The sequence below is a fragment of the Oryx dammah genome, unplaced genomic scaffold (assembly GCF_014754425.2).
Source record: "Oryx dammah isolate SB20612 unplaced genomic scaffold, SCBI_Odam_1.1 HiC_scaffold_10, whole genome shotgun sequence".
Lineage (NCBI taxonomy): Eukaryota > Metazoa > Chordata > Mammalia > Artiodactyla > Bovidae > Oryx > Oryx dammah.
This window is the reverse complement of record NW_024070194.1, coordinates 39,874,433-39,892,248: the sequence shown is the minus strand read 5'-3', so window position 1 is coordinate 39,892,248 and position 17,816 is coordinate 39,874,433. Positions and strand designations below refer to the sequence as shown.

Below are 17,816 nucleotides of genomic sequence, written 5' to 3'. Positions count from 1 at the left end.
TTGAATCTGTTACATGCCCCCCAGACAAATGAGTTAACAATCTGAGACTCTCTGCCAGAAAAACTTGAGGAAGTAGAAATAGGCATGTTCTGCACACAGTCTTGATTATGACTCCTGAGTGTCTGGGGATTTCATGGACCAAGAGTTTGGTGCAGCCGTGGTGAACCTGGGACTGCCTCATATTGAACATGATGAGTTTATCTTGTCTTTCACCCTTTCAAGGTTAGCAGATTTGGTGCTGCTCCCTCTGGGTGTGTCTAAACTTTGTACCTTTATAAGGAGTTGGGAGATATTGTCTACAGTTTTGCTTGACTTTATGATGAGCTTTGTAGACTGCACTTAGTCATTAAGAATGGTTTACTTAGAAATCTTGATTTCTAGTTATAGAAATATCTTGATTTCTAGTTATAGAAATCAACTCAAGCCATCTAATGCAAACTTAGTGGAGTATGTAGGTGGCAAGTCCCAGACACAGAGAGTTTTGAGGATTTGCAGGACTCCTCAGAAATGTCTCTTTTTTCCATCCCTTATAAGAGAATTACTTTATTTTTAATGAACATTTTCCATTGGTGGGAAATATGACCTTGGGTGTACATGCGTTCCCAAACATGAACCCCGTGGTGGATTCATGTCAATGTATGCCAAAACCAATACAGAATTGTAAAGTAAAAAAAATAAATTATATTTTTAAAAAAAGAAAGAAATATGACCTTGGGGGCATTTCAAAGCTCAGGGTCATAAACATTTGAGAGCACGTCTGGATCTTTCACATTCCGTATCAACCTAATGAGAGCCTTGCTGGTTCACATGCCTGTTCTAGGGCATCTAATGCTAGAAGGGTAAAGGAAATTTGATTATCTAGCCCAGGTCTAGTTTACAGTTTTTATTCTGGAAATTATGGCATGTAACTTACTGCCATTCTCAGATCAGAGATATTTCAAAAGAACCAAGTACAGGGAACAGAAAAAATTAACAGAAGTCACTGGAAGTCCCTTTTAGGACATAGAAAAATTATATTTATTGCAACATATAATAAGTGTAAGAGATTAGAATAAGCCTCCCTCAAAAGACATTGCTTACACAAATCACTTTGCAAATATTAGTATGTAGAAAGTTATAAACCTACCTCATGGAGATTTAATTCCTAGTGCCTGGCAGCCTGGCTAAATGTGGAGAAATTTTGTCACATCACTAATATATCTGCCTCTGTTCCAGCCAGGGGAAGAATTATTTCCAAAAGATGAAAATGGAAAACTGATAGGTGATTTGGTGGACCTCTGTCACATGTGGGAGGTGAGTCTAGAGAGGAGAGAACCAGAGGAGGATACAGTAGAGGGGGAAACTCCTTCATTTCTTCTACCTGTGAGAATGGGCTGTGGACCATCAGACTCAGCAGTTCATGAATCTAAGGGCTGGGATGCTAGGTTTGTGGCAAGGAAACCATTGCTGAAATGTTCATAGAAAAGAATGGAGGAGGGGAATATGGGACAGTGTAGACAGGTATCTCTTTCCTTCCTTGTGATATGTCTTCTCCAGGGTTTTCTAAGGAGGAGTTGGTAATTGTTCTTCTTATATCATGACCTTCTTTTCCTTTTTCCTTTCTTAAAATCAATGTAAATTCTTGACATGAGACACTTTTTACAGATTTTTTTCCAGCATTTATTCTTTTTTTTAATTTTAATTTTTACTTTATTTTACTTTACAATACTGTATTGGTTTTGACATGCATCAACATGAATCCACCATGGGTGCACATGAGTTCCCAATCCTGAACCCCCCTCCCACCTCCCACCCCATATCATCTCTCTGGATCATCCCCATGCACCAGCCACAAGCATCCTGTATCCTGTATTGAACATAGACTGGTGATTCATTTCTTACATGATAGTATACATGTTTCAATGCCATTCTCCCACATCATCCCACCCTCTCTCTCTCCCTCAGAGTCCAAAAGTCCGTTCTGTACACCTGTGTCTCTTTTGCTGTCTCGCATACAGGGTTATCATTACCATCTTTCTAAATGCCATATATATGTGTTAGTATACTGTATTGGTGTTTTTCTTTCTGGCTTACTTCACTCTGTATAATCGGCTCCAGTTTCATCCATCTCATTAGAACTGATTCAAATGTATTCTTTTTAATGGCTAAGTAATACTCCATTGTGTATATGTACCACAGCTTTCTTATCCATTTATCTGCTGATGGACATCTAGGTTGTTTCCATGTCCTGGCTATTATAAATAGTGCTGCAATGAACATTGGGGTACATGTGTCTCTTTCAATTCTGGTTTCCTTAGTGTGTATGCCCAGCAGTGGGATTGCTGGGTCATAAGGCAGTTCTGTTTGCAATTTTTTAAGGAATCTCCACATTGTTCTCCATAGTGGCTGTACTAGTTTGCATTCCCACCAACAGTGTAAGAGGATTCCCTTTTCTCCACACCCTCTCCAGCATTTATTGCTTGTAGACTTTTGGATCACAGCCATTCATTTATTCTTGATGTATCACTCATTTCAAATGACTGCTCACCACCCCTCCCTCCCAGGCCCTGGAGAAGTGTAAGGACGCAGGGCTGACCAAGTCCATTGGGGTGTCCAACTTCAACCACAAGCAGCTGGAGAAGATCCTGAACAAGCCGGGGCTCAAGTACAAGCCCGTCTGCAATCAGGTGAGCAGCTTGGCCCCTCTCCTTCCTGCTCTTTATAGCCTCCTTCTTGCACTGGAGCCTGATGTCTGTCTGTGCTCCCCTCCTGTTCATCCAACCTTTGTGGGACAGAGGATTCTAGAGAGTAGAGTTGCTGTCTGGATAGTGTGAATAGAACCCCAAATGGCATCTCTATCTGATGTAGTCTGGATGGAAAAGGTAAGGAGGGCATACTGCTAAATTGTGGGTAGAGCCTACAACTAGAGGTAGGATGTGTTTTCCTGAGATTAAAGGATGATAATATTAGATGGAAAAGTGCCCTGGAATGAACTTTGTGTATGAAGGAAGCCATGAAAACATTGAATGGGAAGTAAATCAATAAAGTAACCAATCAGCTGAAATGGGTGGTAAGGGTTTGTGTGGGGTTCTGATGACTGAATCCTTAGTCTTGGTGTCTCAACATTTATGAGTCTCAACAGGGAGCACAGAACAGAACAATGTGCTGGAGATGATGAAAGTCATCCAGGTTAGAGGGTGAAATTAAAGGTTCAAGGTGATGCTAACAGAAGATAAAACATTTACCTGGGAATATCTACTCAAATATAGAGTACATCTTTTTATTACTCAACTTGGACTGGTTCTCCCATCCATGGTCTGTCATAAAATTAACTGTATAAACACACTTTTCTCTATTGCTCTCTAGATGTTGATATTTCTATTTACATTTAATGTTGCAACCTTTCCTTTAGGCACTTAAAACTTGTAATCTGCCTCTGTCATATTAATATTACCTTTTCAAATAACCTGACACTCTTCTCTGTTGACATTCTACAGGTGGAATGTCACCCTTATCTCAACCAGAGCAAACTGTTGGATTTCTGCAAGTCACATGATATTGTCCTTGTAGCCTATGGTGCTCTGGGATCCCAACGAGTAAAAGAATGGTATTGAATACTACTGAAGACAACTGGGAGTTTCCTTAAAATTCAATTTTTGATGAGATATTTTAAAATACAGTACTCAGATAACTCTCATAAGCAAAGGGGAGTGAGGGGACAGATGGAATATTTTCTTCTATCTTCCTATCACCCAGCCATTTTTCTACATTGTATTAGCTTGTAGACTCATCATTAACAGATATCTGTATTAAAATCTATATATAATCCTCCAGTTGAAACCAGAAACACAAGTTTATGTCATGATTTATATAGATATTAACTAATAAAACATTTCTAAAAATAGAAATTCCAAGCCTCACTTACCTTATCTCTAAAATTGACATAATAATATGCAATTCTCAGGTCTATTATGATAGAGAAAACTAAACATGAACCATTTTGGTATATATCTAAAGAAGAGTAATGATAGAATAGATTTCTCTGATTTTGAGAGTACTCAATATTTATCACTTAGGAATATTCACTTAGGAAAGTGAAATTTAAAAAAAAAAATCCCTGTTTTTTTTTCCTTCTGTTCTCTGTTCATGCCCTTGATTATAGATGCAAAACAACCTCTGAGAATTGTTTTAAAAACCCACGACTTTAGCAATCCTGGTCTCAGGTCAATAATGCATCCAAATAATCTGAAGAGCTTTGTAAACACAGAATGGGATGTAACACAGTTGAAATTCTGATTTAGTTTGTCTTCAGCTAGCCATGTAATTTTTATATCTGACAAGATCACAGGTGATACTGATGATGCTGGTATACTTTGAGAAGCACTGGTATAGAGCAGACCTACTTAATCTGTTTGGGAAAACTACTCACACATGGCATACTTAGTCTCAGCTCCTGTGGATGTCTGAATTTTTTTCTAGGGTGAACTTGAGCCTCCCCGTTCTCTTGGAGGACCCGGTTCTCTCTGCCATTGCCAAAAAGCACAAGCAAACCCCAGCTCTGGTTGCCCTTCGCTACCAGATACAACGTGGGGTTGTGGTTCTGGCCAAGAGTTACAACAAGAAGCGGATCAAAGAGAACATACAGGTGATGAGTGGGGCTCTTGGCACAGGGCTCCTATAGAATATCCTTCATGAGGGTCATTCTTTGTATCTCAAGACTTTCCTTGAGACAAGATGAATTACCTGTTCTTCCTTGTGCATGAATGCCTTGTGTGTATTCCTGATGGTTTTCTCTTCCTGCTGTGGCAGCAGGAGAGGTGGCCTCCCTGGAGAGGGTTCAGTTCTGTTCAATTAAGTCGCCCAGTCATGTCTGACCCTTTATGGCCTATGGATTTCAGCACGCCAGGCTTCCCTGTCCATTACCATCTCCTGGAGCTTGCTGAAACTCATGTCAATTAAGTCGGCGATGCCGTCCAAACATCTCATCCTCTGTCATCCTCCTTTCCTCCTGCCTTCCATCTTTCCCAGTATCAGGGTCTTTTCCAATGAGTCAGCCCTTTGCATCAGGTGGCCAAAATATTGGAGCTTCACCTGCAGCATCAGTCCCTCCAATGAATATTCAGGACTGATTTCCTTTACAATTAACTGGTTTGATCTCCTTGCAGTCCAAGGGACTCTCCAACACCACAGTTCAAAAGCATCAGTTCTTTGGCACTCAGTTTTCTTTACGGTCCACCTTTCACATCCATACATGGCTATTGGAAAAACCACAGCTTGACTATATGAACCTTTGTTAGTAAAGTAATATCTCTGCTTTATAATATGCTTTGCAGGTTTGTCATAGCTTTTCATAGAAGGAGCAAGGGTATTTTAATTTCATGGCTGCAGTCACCATCTGTAGTGATTTTGGAGCCCAAGAAAATAAAGTTGGATTAAAAAAAAAGAGATTTTGGTTCCAGTGCTTATATCTGCAATTTATCCTCTCACCTTGTACAGATGATGCCTTATTATCTTCTTTCTGATGGATGAAATTGCATTATGTGATTATTTTAAGCTGTTTGGACTGTAAACACCCCACATTGTGTATCTTGGAAACAATGAAAATTTGTTTGTCACATTTCTGAGGCTGGAGGTCTGAGGTCAGGGTGCACTCTTGGTCAGGTGAGGGCCCTCCTCCAGGTCACAGGCTTCTCTGTGTATCTTTACAATGTGGAGGGGCCAACAGAGCTCTCCCAATATCTTATATGAATATGATATTGTTGAAATCTCATTCATGAAGGCTCCACCATCATGACCTAATTACCCCTCAAAGGCTCCATTTCTAACACCATCCACATGAGAATTTGGGGGCACAAAATTATGGCAGTGATCTTTCACCTCCAAATCATAGTGGTTTTATTTTGCCTTTCCCTGAATATTTATGAGGTTTCACCTTCATATATTTAATCTTCTTGAGTTTCTGTCTTTGTGAAGTGAAGTCCACTTTTGCAAGGTGTCTGTCTTTAGTTTTCTGTGTAAGAAACCATTATTGTACCCTTAGACATAACTGTACTGAAAACTCTCTCCAGTTTTAAGATTTAATGCAGAGATCAGTTATGTGTCTCTTGATTCTGTGGTTTGAGATCCTGCCTACAGTCAGCTCAACTGTTGTCCTCTTGGTTGGGCTCTCTCATGAATTTGCTGTTCAGTGTGGAGCAGCTCGGCAGTTCTGCTTTAGCAGGTGGATATGACTCTTCTCAGAGGAGCCTGCATGCTTCTCCATGTAGTTTTTCATATATATTTGGCTAGAATCTGGTCAACTAACTTGGTTTTCATCTCAGGAAAACACTGTAATTTCAAGCCAGGGAGTGGGAAAAAAATCCATGTCATTGTCTCAGCTCAGAACTAAGTCACCACTTCTGGCAAATTTTACTGTCCAATGCAAGTTTCAGGTCAGGCTATGTCAAGGGTCAAGGATATGGTCCCCTGAAGAATTGTTTTCCTGTTTCTATTCAAATTTGGCTCTGAAATGCACCTGAAATGAATTTTCTGGCATGATATAAATGATTGCCTATATGTTTATTTAAATGGAAATCTAAGTGTCTCTATATTTCATCAATTTTCATTTTCAAGTCTGTCATATAATAAGTGTCCATAAGTACATTTTTGGCTCTTCTCTCTTTTTAAAAAATTAATTTATTTTAATTGGAGGCTAATTACTTTACTATATTGTAGTGGGTTTTGCCATACATTGACATGAATCAGCCATGGGTGTACATGTGTCCCCCATCCTGAACCCACCTCCCACCTCCCTCCCCATCCCATCCCTTAGGGTCATCCTAGTGCACAAGCCCTGAGCACCCTGTCTCATGCATCAAACCTGGACTGGCAATCATTTAACAGATGATAATATACATGTTACAATGCTAGTCTTTCAAATCATCCTACCCTTGCCTTCTCTCACAGAGCCCAAAAGTCTGTTCTTATATCTGTGTCTCGTTTGCTGTTTCACATATAGGGTCATTGTTACCATCTTTCTAAATTCCATATATATGTGTTAATATAGTGTATTGGTGATTTTCTTTCTGACTTACATCACTCTGTATAATAGGCTCCAGTTGTATCCACATCATTAGAACTGATTCAAATACATTCTTTTTAATAGCTGAGTAATATTCCATCATGTATATGTACCACAGCTTTCTTATCCATTCTTCTGTTGATGGACATCTAGGTTGCTTCCATGTCCTAGCTATTGTAAATAGTACTGCAATGAACGTAGGGGTACATGTGTCTGTTTCAATTCTGGTTTCCTCAGTGTATATGCCCAGCAGTGGGATTGCTGGCTTGTATGACAGTTCTATTTCCAGTTTTTAAAGGAATCTCCACACTGTTCTCTAGAGTTGCTGTACTAGAGTGGCTTGTATTCCCACCAATTTAGTGTAAGAGGGTTCCCTTTTCTCCACACCATCTCCAGCATTTATTGTTTGTAGACTTGTGATAGCAGCCATTCTGACTGGCGTGAGATAGCAGTACCAATGAGGAACCAATGGTACCTCACTGTGGTTTTGATTTTCATTTTTTCTGATAATGAGTGATGTTTAGCATCTTTTCCTGTGTTTGTTACCCATCTGTATGTCTTCTTTGGTAAAATTTCCGTTTAATTCTTTGGCCCATTTTTTTTGATTGGGTCATTTATTTATCTGGAATTGAGCTGCATGAGCTGCTTTTATATTTTTGAGATTAATTTTTTGTCAGTTGCTTCATTTGCTATTATTTTCTCCCATTCTGAAAGCTGTCTTTTCACCTTGCTTATAGTTTCCTTCGTTGTGCAAAAGCTTTTAAGTTTAATTAGGTCCCATTTGTTTATTTTTGCTTTTATTTTCATTACTCTGGGAGGTGTGTCCTAGAGGACCCTGCTGTGATTTATGTCAGAGTGGGTTTTGCCTATGTTTTCCTCTAGGAGTTTTATAGACTCTGGTCTTGCATTTAGATATTTAATCCATTTTGATTTTAGTTTTGTGTATGGTGTTAGAAAGTGTTCTAGTTTCATTCTTTTACAAGTGGTTGACCAGTTTTCCCAGCACCACTTGTTAAAGAGATTGTCTTTACTCCATTTTATATTCTTGCCTCCTTTGTCAAAGATAAGTTGTCCATAGGTGCATGGATTTATCTCTGGGCTTTCTATTTAGTTCCATTGATCTATATTTCTGTCTTTGTGCCAGTACTATACTGTCTTAATGACTGTAGCTTTGTACTATAGTCTGAAGTCAGGCAGGTTGATTCCTGTAGTTCCATTCTTTCTCAAGATTGCTTTGGCTATTCAAGGTTTTTGTATTTCCATACAAATTGTGAAATTATTTGTTCTAGTTCTGTGAAAAATACCGTTGGTAGCTTGGTAGGGATTACATTGAACCTATAGATTGTTTTGGATAATATACTCATTTTCACTATATTGATTCTTCCAATCCATGAACATGGTATATTTCTCTATCTATTTGTGTTATTTTTGATTTCTTTCATCAGTGTTTTATAGTTTTCTATATATAGGCCTTCTGATACTTTAAGTAGATATATTCCTAAGTGTTTTATTCTTGTCTTCATAATGGTGAATGAAATTGTTTCCTTACTTTCTCTTTTTGTTTTCTCATTGTTAGTGTATAGGGATGCAAGGGATTTCTCTGTGTTAATTTTATATCCTGCAACTTTACTATATCCATTGATTCAGTTCAGTTCAGTTCAGTTCAGTCTCTCAGTTGTGTCTGACTCTTTGCAACCCCAAGGAGGCAGCACGACAGGCATCCCTGTCCATCACCAACTCCCGGAGTTTACCCAAAATCATGTCCATTGAGTCAGTGATGCCATCCAACCATCTCATCCTCTGTCATCCCCTTCTCCTCCCACCTTCAATCTTTCCCAGCAGCAGGGTCTTTTCCAATGAGTCAGCACCTTGCATCAGGTGGCTAAAGTATTGGAGTTTCAGCTTCAGCATCAGTCCTTCCAATGAATATTCAGGACTGATTGCCTTTAGGATGGACTGGTTAGATCTCCTTGCAGTCCAAGGGATTCTCAAGAGTCTTCTCCAACAGCATAGTGCAAAAGCAACAATCCTTTGGTGCTCAGCTTTCTTTATAGTTCAACTCTCACATCTATACATGACTACTAGAAAAACCATAGCCTTGACTAGATCTAACGCATTGATTATCTCTAGTAATTTTCTGGTGGTGTCTTTAGGTTTTTTTATGTAGAAGATCATGTCATCTGCAAACAGTGAGAGTTTTACTTCTTTTCCAATCTGGATTCCTTTTATTTCTTTTTCTGCTCTCATTGCTGTGGCCAAAACTTCCAAAACTATGTTGAATAGTAGTGGTGAGAGTGGGCACCCTTGTCTTGTTCCTGACATTAGGGGAAATGCTTTCATTTTTTCACCATTGAGGATAATCTTTGCTGTGGGTTATCATATATGGCTTTAATTATGTTGACGTACATTCCTTCTATGCCTGCTTTCTGGAGGGTTTTTATCATAAATGGATGTTGAACTTTGTCAAAGGCTTTCTCTACATCTATTGAAATAATCATGTTTTTTATTTTTCAATTTGTTAATATGGTGTATTACATTGATTGATTTGCAAATATTAAAGAATCCTTACATCCCTGGGATAAAGCCCACTTGGTCATGATGTATGATCTTTTTAATATGTTGTTGGATTCTGTTTACTAGAATTTTGTTAAGGATTTTTGCATCTATGTTCATCAGTGATATTGGCCTGTAGTTTTATTTCTTTGTGGCATATTTTTCTGGTTTGGGTATTAGGGTGATGGTGCCTCATAGAATGAATTTGGCAATTTACCTTCCTCTTCAATTTCCTCTTCAGTTTGAGTAGGATGGGTGTTAGCTCTTCTCTAAATTTTTGGTAGCATTCACCTGTGAAGCGATCTGGTCCTGGGCTTTTGTTTGTTGGAAGATTTTTGATTACAGTTTCAATTTCCATGCTTGTGATGGGTCTGTTAAAATTTTCTATTTCTTCCTGGCTCAGTTTTTGGAAGGTTATACTTTTCTAAGAATTCATCCATTTCTTGCAAGTTGTCCATTTTATTGATATATAGTTGCTGATAGTAGTCTCTTATGATCCTTTGTATTTCTGTTTTGTCTATTGTGATTTCTTCATTTTCATTTCTAATTTTGTTGATTTGATTCTTCTTCTTTTTTTTTTTTTCTTGATGAGTCTGGCTAATGGTTGGTCTATTTTATTTATCTTCTCAGAGAACCAACTTTCAGTTTTGTTGATTTTTGCTATAGTCTCCTTTGTTTCTTTTTCATTTATTTCTGCCCTAATTTTTATGATTTCTTTCCTTCTACTAACCCTGGGGTGCTTCATTTCTAGTTGCTTTAGGTGTAAAGTTAGGTTATTTATTTGATTTTTCTCTTGTTTCTTGAGGTAAGCTTATATTGTTATGAACCTTTCCCTTAGCACTGCTTTTACTGAATCCCATAGGTTTTGGGTGGTTGTGTTTTCATTTTCTCTGTATATTTTGTTTCTATGCATATTGTGATTTCTTCTGTGATTTGTTGGTTATTCAGAAGCGTGTTGTTTAGCCTCCAATAGTTTGTATTTTTAATAGTTTTTTCCAGTAGTTGACATCTAATCTTACTGCATTGTGATTAGAAAAGATGCTTGAAATGATTTAAATGTTTTTGATTTTACCAAGGATAGATTTATGGCCCAGGATGTGATCTATCCTGGAGAAGGTTCCGTATGCACTTGAGAAAAAGGTGAAATTCATTGTTTTGGGATGAAATGTCCTATAGATATCAGTTAGGTCTAACTGTTCCATTGCATCATTTAAAGTTTGTGTTTCCTTGTTAATTTTCTGTTTAGTTGATCTATCCATAGGTGTAAGTGGGGGTATTAAAGTCTCCCACTATTATTGTGTTACTGTTAATTTCCCCTTTCATACTTGTTAACATTTGCCTTACATATTGCAGTGCTCTTATGTTGGGTGCATATATATTTATAATTGTTATATCTTCTTCTTGGATTGATCCTTTGATCATTATGTAGTGTCCTTTTTTGTCTCTTTTCACTGCCTTTATTTCAAAGTCTATTTTATCTGAGTATTGCTATTCCTGCTTTCTTTTGGTCTCCAGTTGCATGAAATATCTTTTTCCAGCCCTTAACTTTCAGTCTGTATGTGTCCCTTGTTTTGAGGTGGGTCTCTTATAGACAGCATATATAGAGATCTTGTTTTTGTATCCATTCAGCCAGTCTCTGTCTTTTGGTTGGGGCATTCATCCCATTTACTTTTAAGGTAATTATTGATAAGTATGCTCCTGTTGCCATTTACTTTATTGTTTTGGGTTTGAGTTTATAAACTGTGTTTCCTGTCTAGAGATCCTTTAGCATTTGTTGAAGTGCTGGTTTGGTGGTGCTGAATTCTCTCAGCTTTTGCTTGTCTGTAAAGCCTTTAATTTCTCCTTCATATTTGAATGAGATCCTTGCTGGGTATAGTAATCTGAGTTGTAGGTTCTTCTCTTTCATCACTTTAAGTATGTCCTGCCATTTCCTTCTGGCCTGAAGAGGTTCTATTGAAAAATCAGCTGTTATCCTTATGGGAATCCCGTTGTGTGTTATTTGTTTCTTTTCCCTTGCTGCTTTTAATATTTGTTCTTTGTATTTGATCTTTGTTAATTTGATTAATATGGGTCTTGGGGTATTTCACCTTGGGTTTATCCTATTTGGAACTCTCTGGGTTTCTTGGACTTGGGTGGCTATTTCCTTCCCCATTTTGGGGAAGTTTTCAACTATTATCTCCTCAAGTAATTTCTCATGGCTTTTATTTTTGTCCTCTTCTTCTGGGACACCTATGATTCGAATATTGGGGCATTTAGCATGGTCCCAGAGGTCTCTGAGATTGTCCTCATTTCTTTTAATTCTTTTTTCCTCTCTGCTTCATTTATTTCCACCATTCTATCTTCCACCTCACTTATCTTATCTTTGCCTCAGTTATTCTACTGTTTGTTCCCTCCAGAGTGCTTTTGATCTCAGTTATTGCATTATTCATTATTGATTGACTCTTTATTTTGTTTAGCTCCTTGTTAAACATTTCTTGCATCTTCTCAATCCTTGTCTCTAGTCTATTTATCTGCAACTCTATTTTGTTTTCAAGATTTTGAATCATCTTTACTATCATTATTCTGAATTCTTTTTCAGGTACACTCCCTGTCTCTTCATCCTTTGTTTGGTTTGGTGGGCATTTATCATATTCCTTTACCTGCTGAATATTTCTATGCCTTTTCATTTTGTTTAGATTGATCTGTTTGGGGTGGCCTTTCTGTATGCTGGAAGTTTATGGTTCCTCTTTATTGTGGAGGTTGCTCCCTGTGGGTGGGGTTGGACTAGTGGTTTGTCAAAGTTTCCTTGACAAGGGGAGGAAGGGAAGCTTGAACCAGTGTTCCAGTGGGTGGAGCTGGATCTCTTCTCTCTGGAGTGCAACGAAGTGTCTGGTAGTGAGTTTTGAGATGTCTGTGTGTTTGGTGTGACTTTGGGCAGCCTGCATTTTAATGCTCAGGGCTATGTTCCTGCATTGCTAGAGAATTAGCATTGTAGGTCTTGCTCTGGAACTTGTTAGCTCTTGGGTGGAGCTTGGTTTCAGTGTAAGTATGGAGGCTTTTGGATGAGCTCTTATCGATTAATGTTCCCTGCAGTCAGGAGTTCTCTGGTGTTCTCAAGTTTTGGATTGAGGCCTCCTGCCTCTGGCTTTCAGTCTTATTCTTATAGTAGCCTCAAGACTTCTCCATCCATACAGCATAGATGATAAAACATCTAGGTTAATGGTGAAAAGATTCTTCACAGTGAGGGACACCCAGAGAACTTCTCAGAGTTACATGGAGATGAGAACAGGGAGGAGGGAGGTAGAGGTGATCAAAAGGAGAAGAGGGAAAATCAAAAGGGGAGAGAGCAATCTGGCCAGTAATCAATTCCTTATGTGTTCTTCACAGTCTGGAACACCCAAAGAGGTTCATGGAGTTACATAGAGAAGAGAAGAGAAGAGGGAGAAGGGAGATAGAGGTAAAAAGGAGGAGAAGAGGGGGCAGTCAAAAGGGGAGAGAACAATCTAGCCAGTAATCAGTTCCCTAAGTGTTCTCCATAGCCTGGAACACCCAGAAAGATTCACAGAGTTCAGCAGAGAAGAGAAGGGGGAGGGAGGAAATAGAGGTGACCTGGAGGAGAAAAGGAAGAGTCAAAAAGGAGGAGAGCAAATAAGCCAGTAATCACACACCTAAGTGAAAATGGATACTGAAGATTAGATTCTTAAGGTACAAAATTGATAACAAATACCAAAAAGCAAAGATTAAAAATCTAAAGTAGAGGTTAGACTCTCAAAAATACAATATTAAAGATACAAAACAAAAGCAATCACAAAAACTATAAAAAATATGTGAAATTTGCTTTAAAAATAGGGTCCTTTTTTTGCAAAGTAATAGTAGGTTATAAAAATGAAAATTAAAGGAGTAATAAAGAACTTAAAAATAAAAAAATTAAAAATAAAAAATCATAATAGTAAAAATATATCTAGGAATTTCTCTGGAGCTGTTGAGGGCAGTGTGGAGTCAGTTCAGTTTCAGATAGTTCCTTGTTCCAACTTATACTTCTTCTCAAGGTCTATAGGCACCTTCCAATGGCTAGTCAATGCTAACTACAGGGTTTTAATCTGTTGCACCTCTCACTTTCAGAGCGGTTCCCTCTTCTTTGTTTATTGGCTTCCTCTGTTTGCAAGTCTCTTCAGTGTCTAATTTCTGCCCTGACACAAGGGCGTGAAAGTGGTCACTTATTTAGGCTCACTTGTTCAGTTGTGCTGTGGGGAGAGTGGAACACTGCAAACAAATATCACTGGTATGTATGGGGAGTGCTTGCAGTGTCTGGGCTACACTGGGTTTGCCCCAGCTCACGGCGGTGCATGCTTTCCCAGTCTACACTGCTCAGGCTCCAGGTTGCTCTGCAGGGGAACTGTCCAAAGCGGGCCTGGGGTTGCATGCACTTCCTGGGTCTAAGCTGCTCAGGTTCAGGTTCTTGTGTACTTCGCAAAGGCACAGACTTGGTTAGGCCTTCGTTTTATGCCCTTCCCAGGTCCAAGGAGCTCAAGTGACCAGGTGCATGGTGAGTGCACTGTCCCAGGGGGGCTGTGCATCTTAATCACCTCCCTGGTCCCAGCTGCTCAGTTTCCAGGGTACACAGTGAAAGCGCCTTCTCATGTGTGCCTTGTGTCTCTTCTGGGGAACTGATCTCAGGCTGCAACCCTCCTGGCAGATGTCAACCTTCCAGGAACCCAGGAAGACTTTGTTAGCAACTGCAAGCCTGCTCACAATTTGGTGGAGGATGCCATCTCTGGGGCTGAGATTGCCCCTCACTTTCTGGCTCTGGCTCTTGCCTGCCAGCCAATCTGCCTCTGGCAGGGGGATGGGCCTGTCCACAGCCAGCTAGCTTTCCTTTGGTATTCGCTCAGTCCTTTGTTCTGTGAGTAGGCCAGGCTGTACCTTTGGTTAGAGCTTTTTGCAGGAAAGTTCTCTCTCTCTCTCTCTCTTTTGTTTTTCTCTCTGGCTAATCCACAGTTTGGGTTGCTATCTCAGGTTAGCTCCCTCAGATTGTCCTCAGAGCATTCAGGCCCAGTCCTTACCTTAAGAATGTAACCCCCGCCTCCCTGTTCAGCCCCCACGCACTGGTGGCAGACATGAGCATCTGGGCTATTCTTTGCTGGGAATTGCAGTTAAGGCATGTATTCTGTGGATTATTTTTTTCCTCCTGGTTATGTTGCCTTCTGAGATTCCAAAACTCCCCACAGACCTGCTGGTGAGAGCGTTTCCTGGTGTTTGGAAACTTCTCCTTCAAGACTTCCTCTGCAGGATGGGTCTCCATCCCTAACTCTTTTGTCTCTCTTTTTGTCTTTTATATTTTGTCCTACCTCCCTGCAAAGAGAATGGGCTGCCTTTCAGGGTGCCTGATGTCCTCCGCCAGTATTCAGAAGTTGTTTTGTGGAAGTTGCTCAGCATTCAAATAATCTTTTGATGATTGTGGAGAAGAAAGTGGTCTCCCCATCCTATTCCTCTGCCATCTTAGGACTGCCTCAGCCCTTCTCTTCTATTTATTCAGTTCTTTGTACTGTGTTCTTAAATGGAAAATAAGTGTTCTTTCTCAGAATGGTACATTCGTCTTTAAAGATGTCTTTACTGCTCTTGACGGTTCTTTTATTTAAAATTTAGTATCACTTTACTGATTTCCACAAAAGAATATTTGTTTAACTCCTTAGATCATGCTGCACTGAAATACTAGATCACTCTGGAGAAATACATTTCTTTAGAAAATTGAGCTTTTCTTTTCATGACTGTGATGTTAATTTTTAATAAGTTGCTGTTCTTTAACATTTTAAACACTTTTAATAACTTTCTCCACTAAAGTGTTAGTCGCTTCAGTTGTGTGTGACTCCTTGCGACCCCATGGACTGTAGTCCATCAGGCTCCTCTGTCCATGCAATTCTCCAGGCAAGAATACTGAAGTTGGTTGGCATTTCCTTCTCCAGGGAATTTTCCCAACACAGAAATCTTCTCCACTAAGGCACTGACATATAGGTTTTGTTAAATTTATTCATAGGTAAGGAGTAAGTTTGAAGTCAGATTCTTGAATAGGCTTTCAAGGGGGAGCCTCCACCCACACTGCTTCAGCTGAATGCTGTCACCCTTAGGGCGTGTTGGGGAGAGGAAATCAGTCTAGTTAGCTCAGGTTCAGGTATCGAGTCAGGAGTGTCCACAGCAGTTTGTTTGGAAAAAGAAGATTTTAGTTTGTTTCCTGTTGCAAGTGATTCACTTAGAAAGATAAGGGATTGATACACGGTAATGTTAGTGAGGTGGACAGAGTAGGAGAAGGTGTGGGAAGGAGAGGTGAGAACTCAGCAAGGGTCCCAGGTTGTTCTCCTGGAAGCTGAGGACAGACACGTCTTCCTTGTCCCCTCTTGTCTCCATCCAGCTGGAAAGTCCTCCAGTCCCCAGGGGGATGCTGGGTCCCTGGGGGAGAGGTTAACATGATTGTTCCTTCCTTCCAGGTGTTTGACTTTGAACTGACTCCAGAAGACATGAAAGCAATCGATGGCCTCAACAGAAATATAAGATACTATGAATTTCTTATGTAAGTGACTGTTTCACAAACACAGTCTTTTTTTTTTTTTTGTAGCAGAGAAGTGAGCAGGGGAACTAAGCTTTTTAAAAGCTTAATAAAAAGAGTCCTGATTTCCAACATAGGAGTGAACCAGGTGCTTCCTGCAGACCTCAGCCCAGAGGTTTCGAGGTTTCCTCCAGGGCTCCATCCTTGATCAACAGAAATGTGATTGGGGACCAGGAGAGCCCATCAGTAAAATTCCCACAGTTGACATTGTGGTGAATAGATTCACTACTTTGTGTCCCTAATCTCTGTGCCTGGTGTACCTCCTCTCAGAGCCCAGGGAGCCAGGAAACACAAAGGGCACAAAGCCTACAGGCCACTATTCTTTCAGCGACCAGTGAACATGTTTAATTTTTAATTCTTTTTACATAAGGAAAAACAATTAGTTATTATATAAGAATAAAAAGAATATAGTTATTATATTAATAATAACTATATTATTATGAAGCCAGATTTCATAAATGAGCCCATCTCTTTGTCTTCCAGTGGTGTCGGTCACCCTGAGTATCCATTCTCTGAAGAATATTGATCAACTCACTGTGGTTCTCCGATAACTTTTTACTTCTGGGGTGGTGAATACTTTTGTGTTTGATGAAGAAGTTTAAATAAAGTGTCTGAAATTCTGAAACAATGCCTTTCTTTTTAAAAATAAACAGTTTATGAAACAGCATAGACTTTAAAGTAAGAATGCTCTTTCTTTCCTGTCATTGAAATAATACATATATATGACAGAATATTTAGATAGAAAAGGGACAGGATAGGAAATAAAGATCAGTTGTGTTTACCCATTCGATAATACTTACCTTTGGTGCATTTACCTTGTAATTTTCCTAGACACATATGTGCATTTGTTTATTTACAAAGACAAATAAACTTCATTCTACAGGTTGTATGCTTCTTTTGAAACATAGCCTAAGTATCTTGGTAAGCTAAAAATATGATTTAAAAAATCTAGTAATATATTTTGCTTCCTGTATAGCAAGCAGCACATCTTAGTCATTTATGTATTTTTTTTATTTGTCTGCCTGTGCTCAGCATTTTGATGAATCCTTACATATTTTGAGTTTATTCAGTGGTCATTCAGAAAAACTTTACTGAACATTCTTTAGAAAGACATTGTCATATCAACAAATGTAAATAAGTGAAATGAGAAATGTCTTGAGTCATTAGTCTCATGGAGAATGAGACTGTGAATGAAACCAGGAGAATTTAACTGTTAGATATGTCTGTTGAGATAATTCAGCACAATCTCTCCCATTTCTGTACTTCTGTTAGACAGAGTTATCAACTACACTTCATTCCACACAACTTTTGATTTCTGTACTCCCATTTCTGTGAATGAAATCAGGAGAATTTAACTGTTAGAAATGTCTGTTGAGATAATTCAGCATAAACTCTCCCATTTCTGTACTTCTGTTAGACAGAGGTATCAACTACATTTCATTCCACACAACTTTTTCATTTGTACAAAACAGCCTTGAAACATAGAGAAAGTGGCTCCCTGCATTTCTCTGAAACAGGAAATGCTTATTCCAAGAAGGAAGAGTGGTTCATGGAACATTTAAGGGCCAGCAAGTCTGCTGATGTGGGTGGAGTTTAGTGAGGTAGGGAGACAGGAGCTAAAGGAAAGTCAGAGAGCTGGTGGGG

General features: G+C 39.2%; 1 protein-coding gene across 4 annotated transcripts in view; it reads left to right on the top strand.

Moving 5' to 3' along the window:
• LOC120869469 (dihydrodiol dehydrogenase 3-like) overlaps positions 1-17,816 on the top strand; it is a 40,300-nt gene that overhangs the window by 3,874 nt on the left and 18,610 nt on the right. For 2 of the 4 annotated variants that reach the window (XM_040248812.1, XM_040248815.1), the window contains exons 4-9: positions 1,216-1,293; positions 2,544-2,666; positions 3,477-3,586; positions 4,459-4,624; positions 16,054-16,136; positions 16,656-16,843. In XM_040248812.1, the coding sequence (XP_040104746.1) occupies positions 1,216-1,293; positions 2,544-2,666; positions 3,477-3,586; positions 4,459-4,624; positions 16,054-16,136; positions 16,656-16,698 (603 nt within the window). In that variant the 3' untranslated portion in view covers positions 16,699-16,843. Of the gene's footprint in view, positions 1-1,215; positions 1,294-2,543; positions 2,667-3,476; positions 3,587-4,458; positions 4,625-16,053; positions 16,137-16,655; positions 16,844-17,816 lie in introns of those variants that run through there. The other 2 variants (XM_040248813.1, XM_040248814.1) reach the window with 2 other exon arrangements.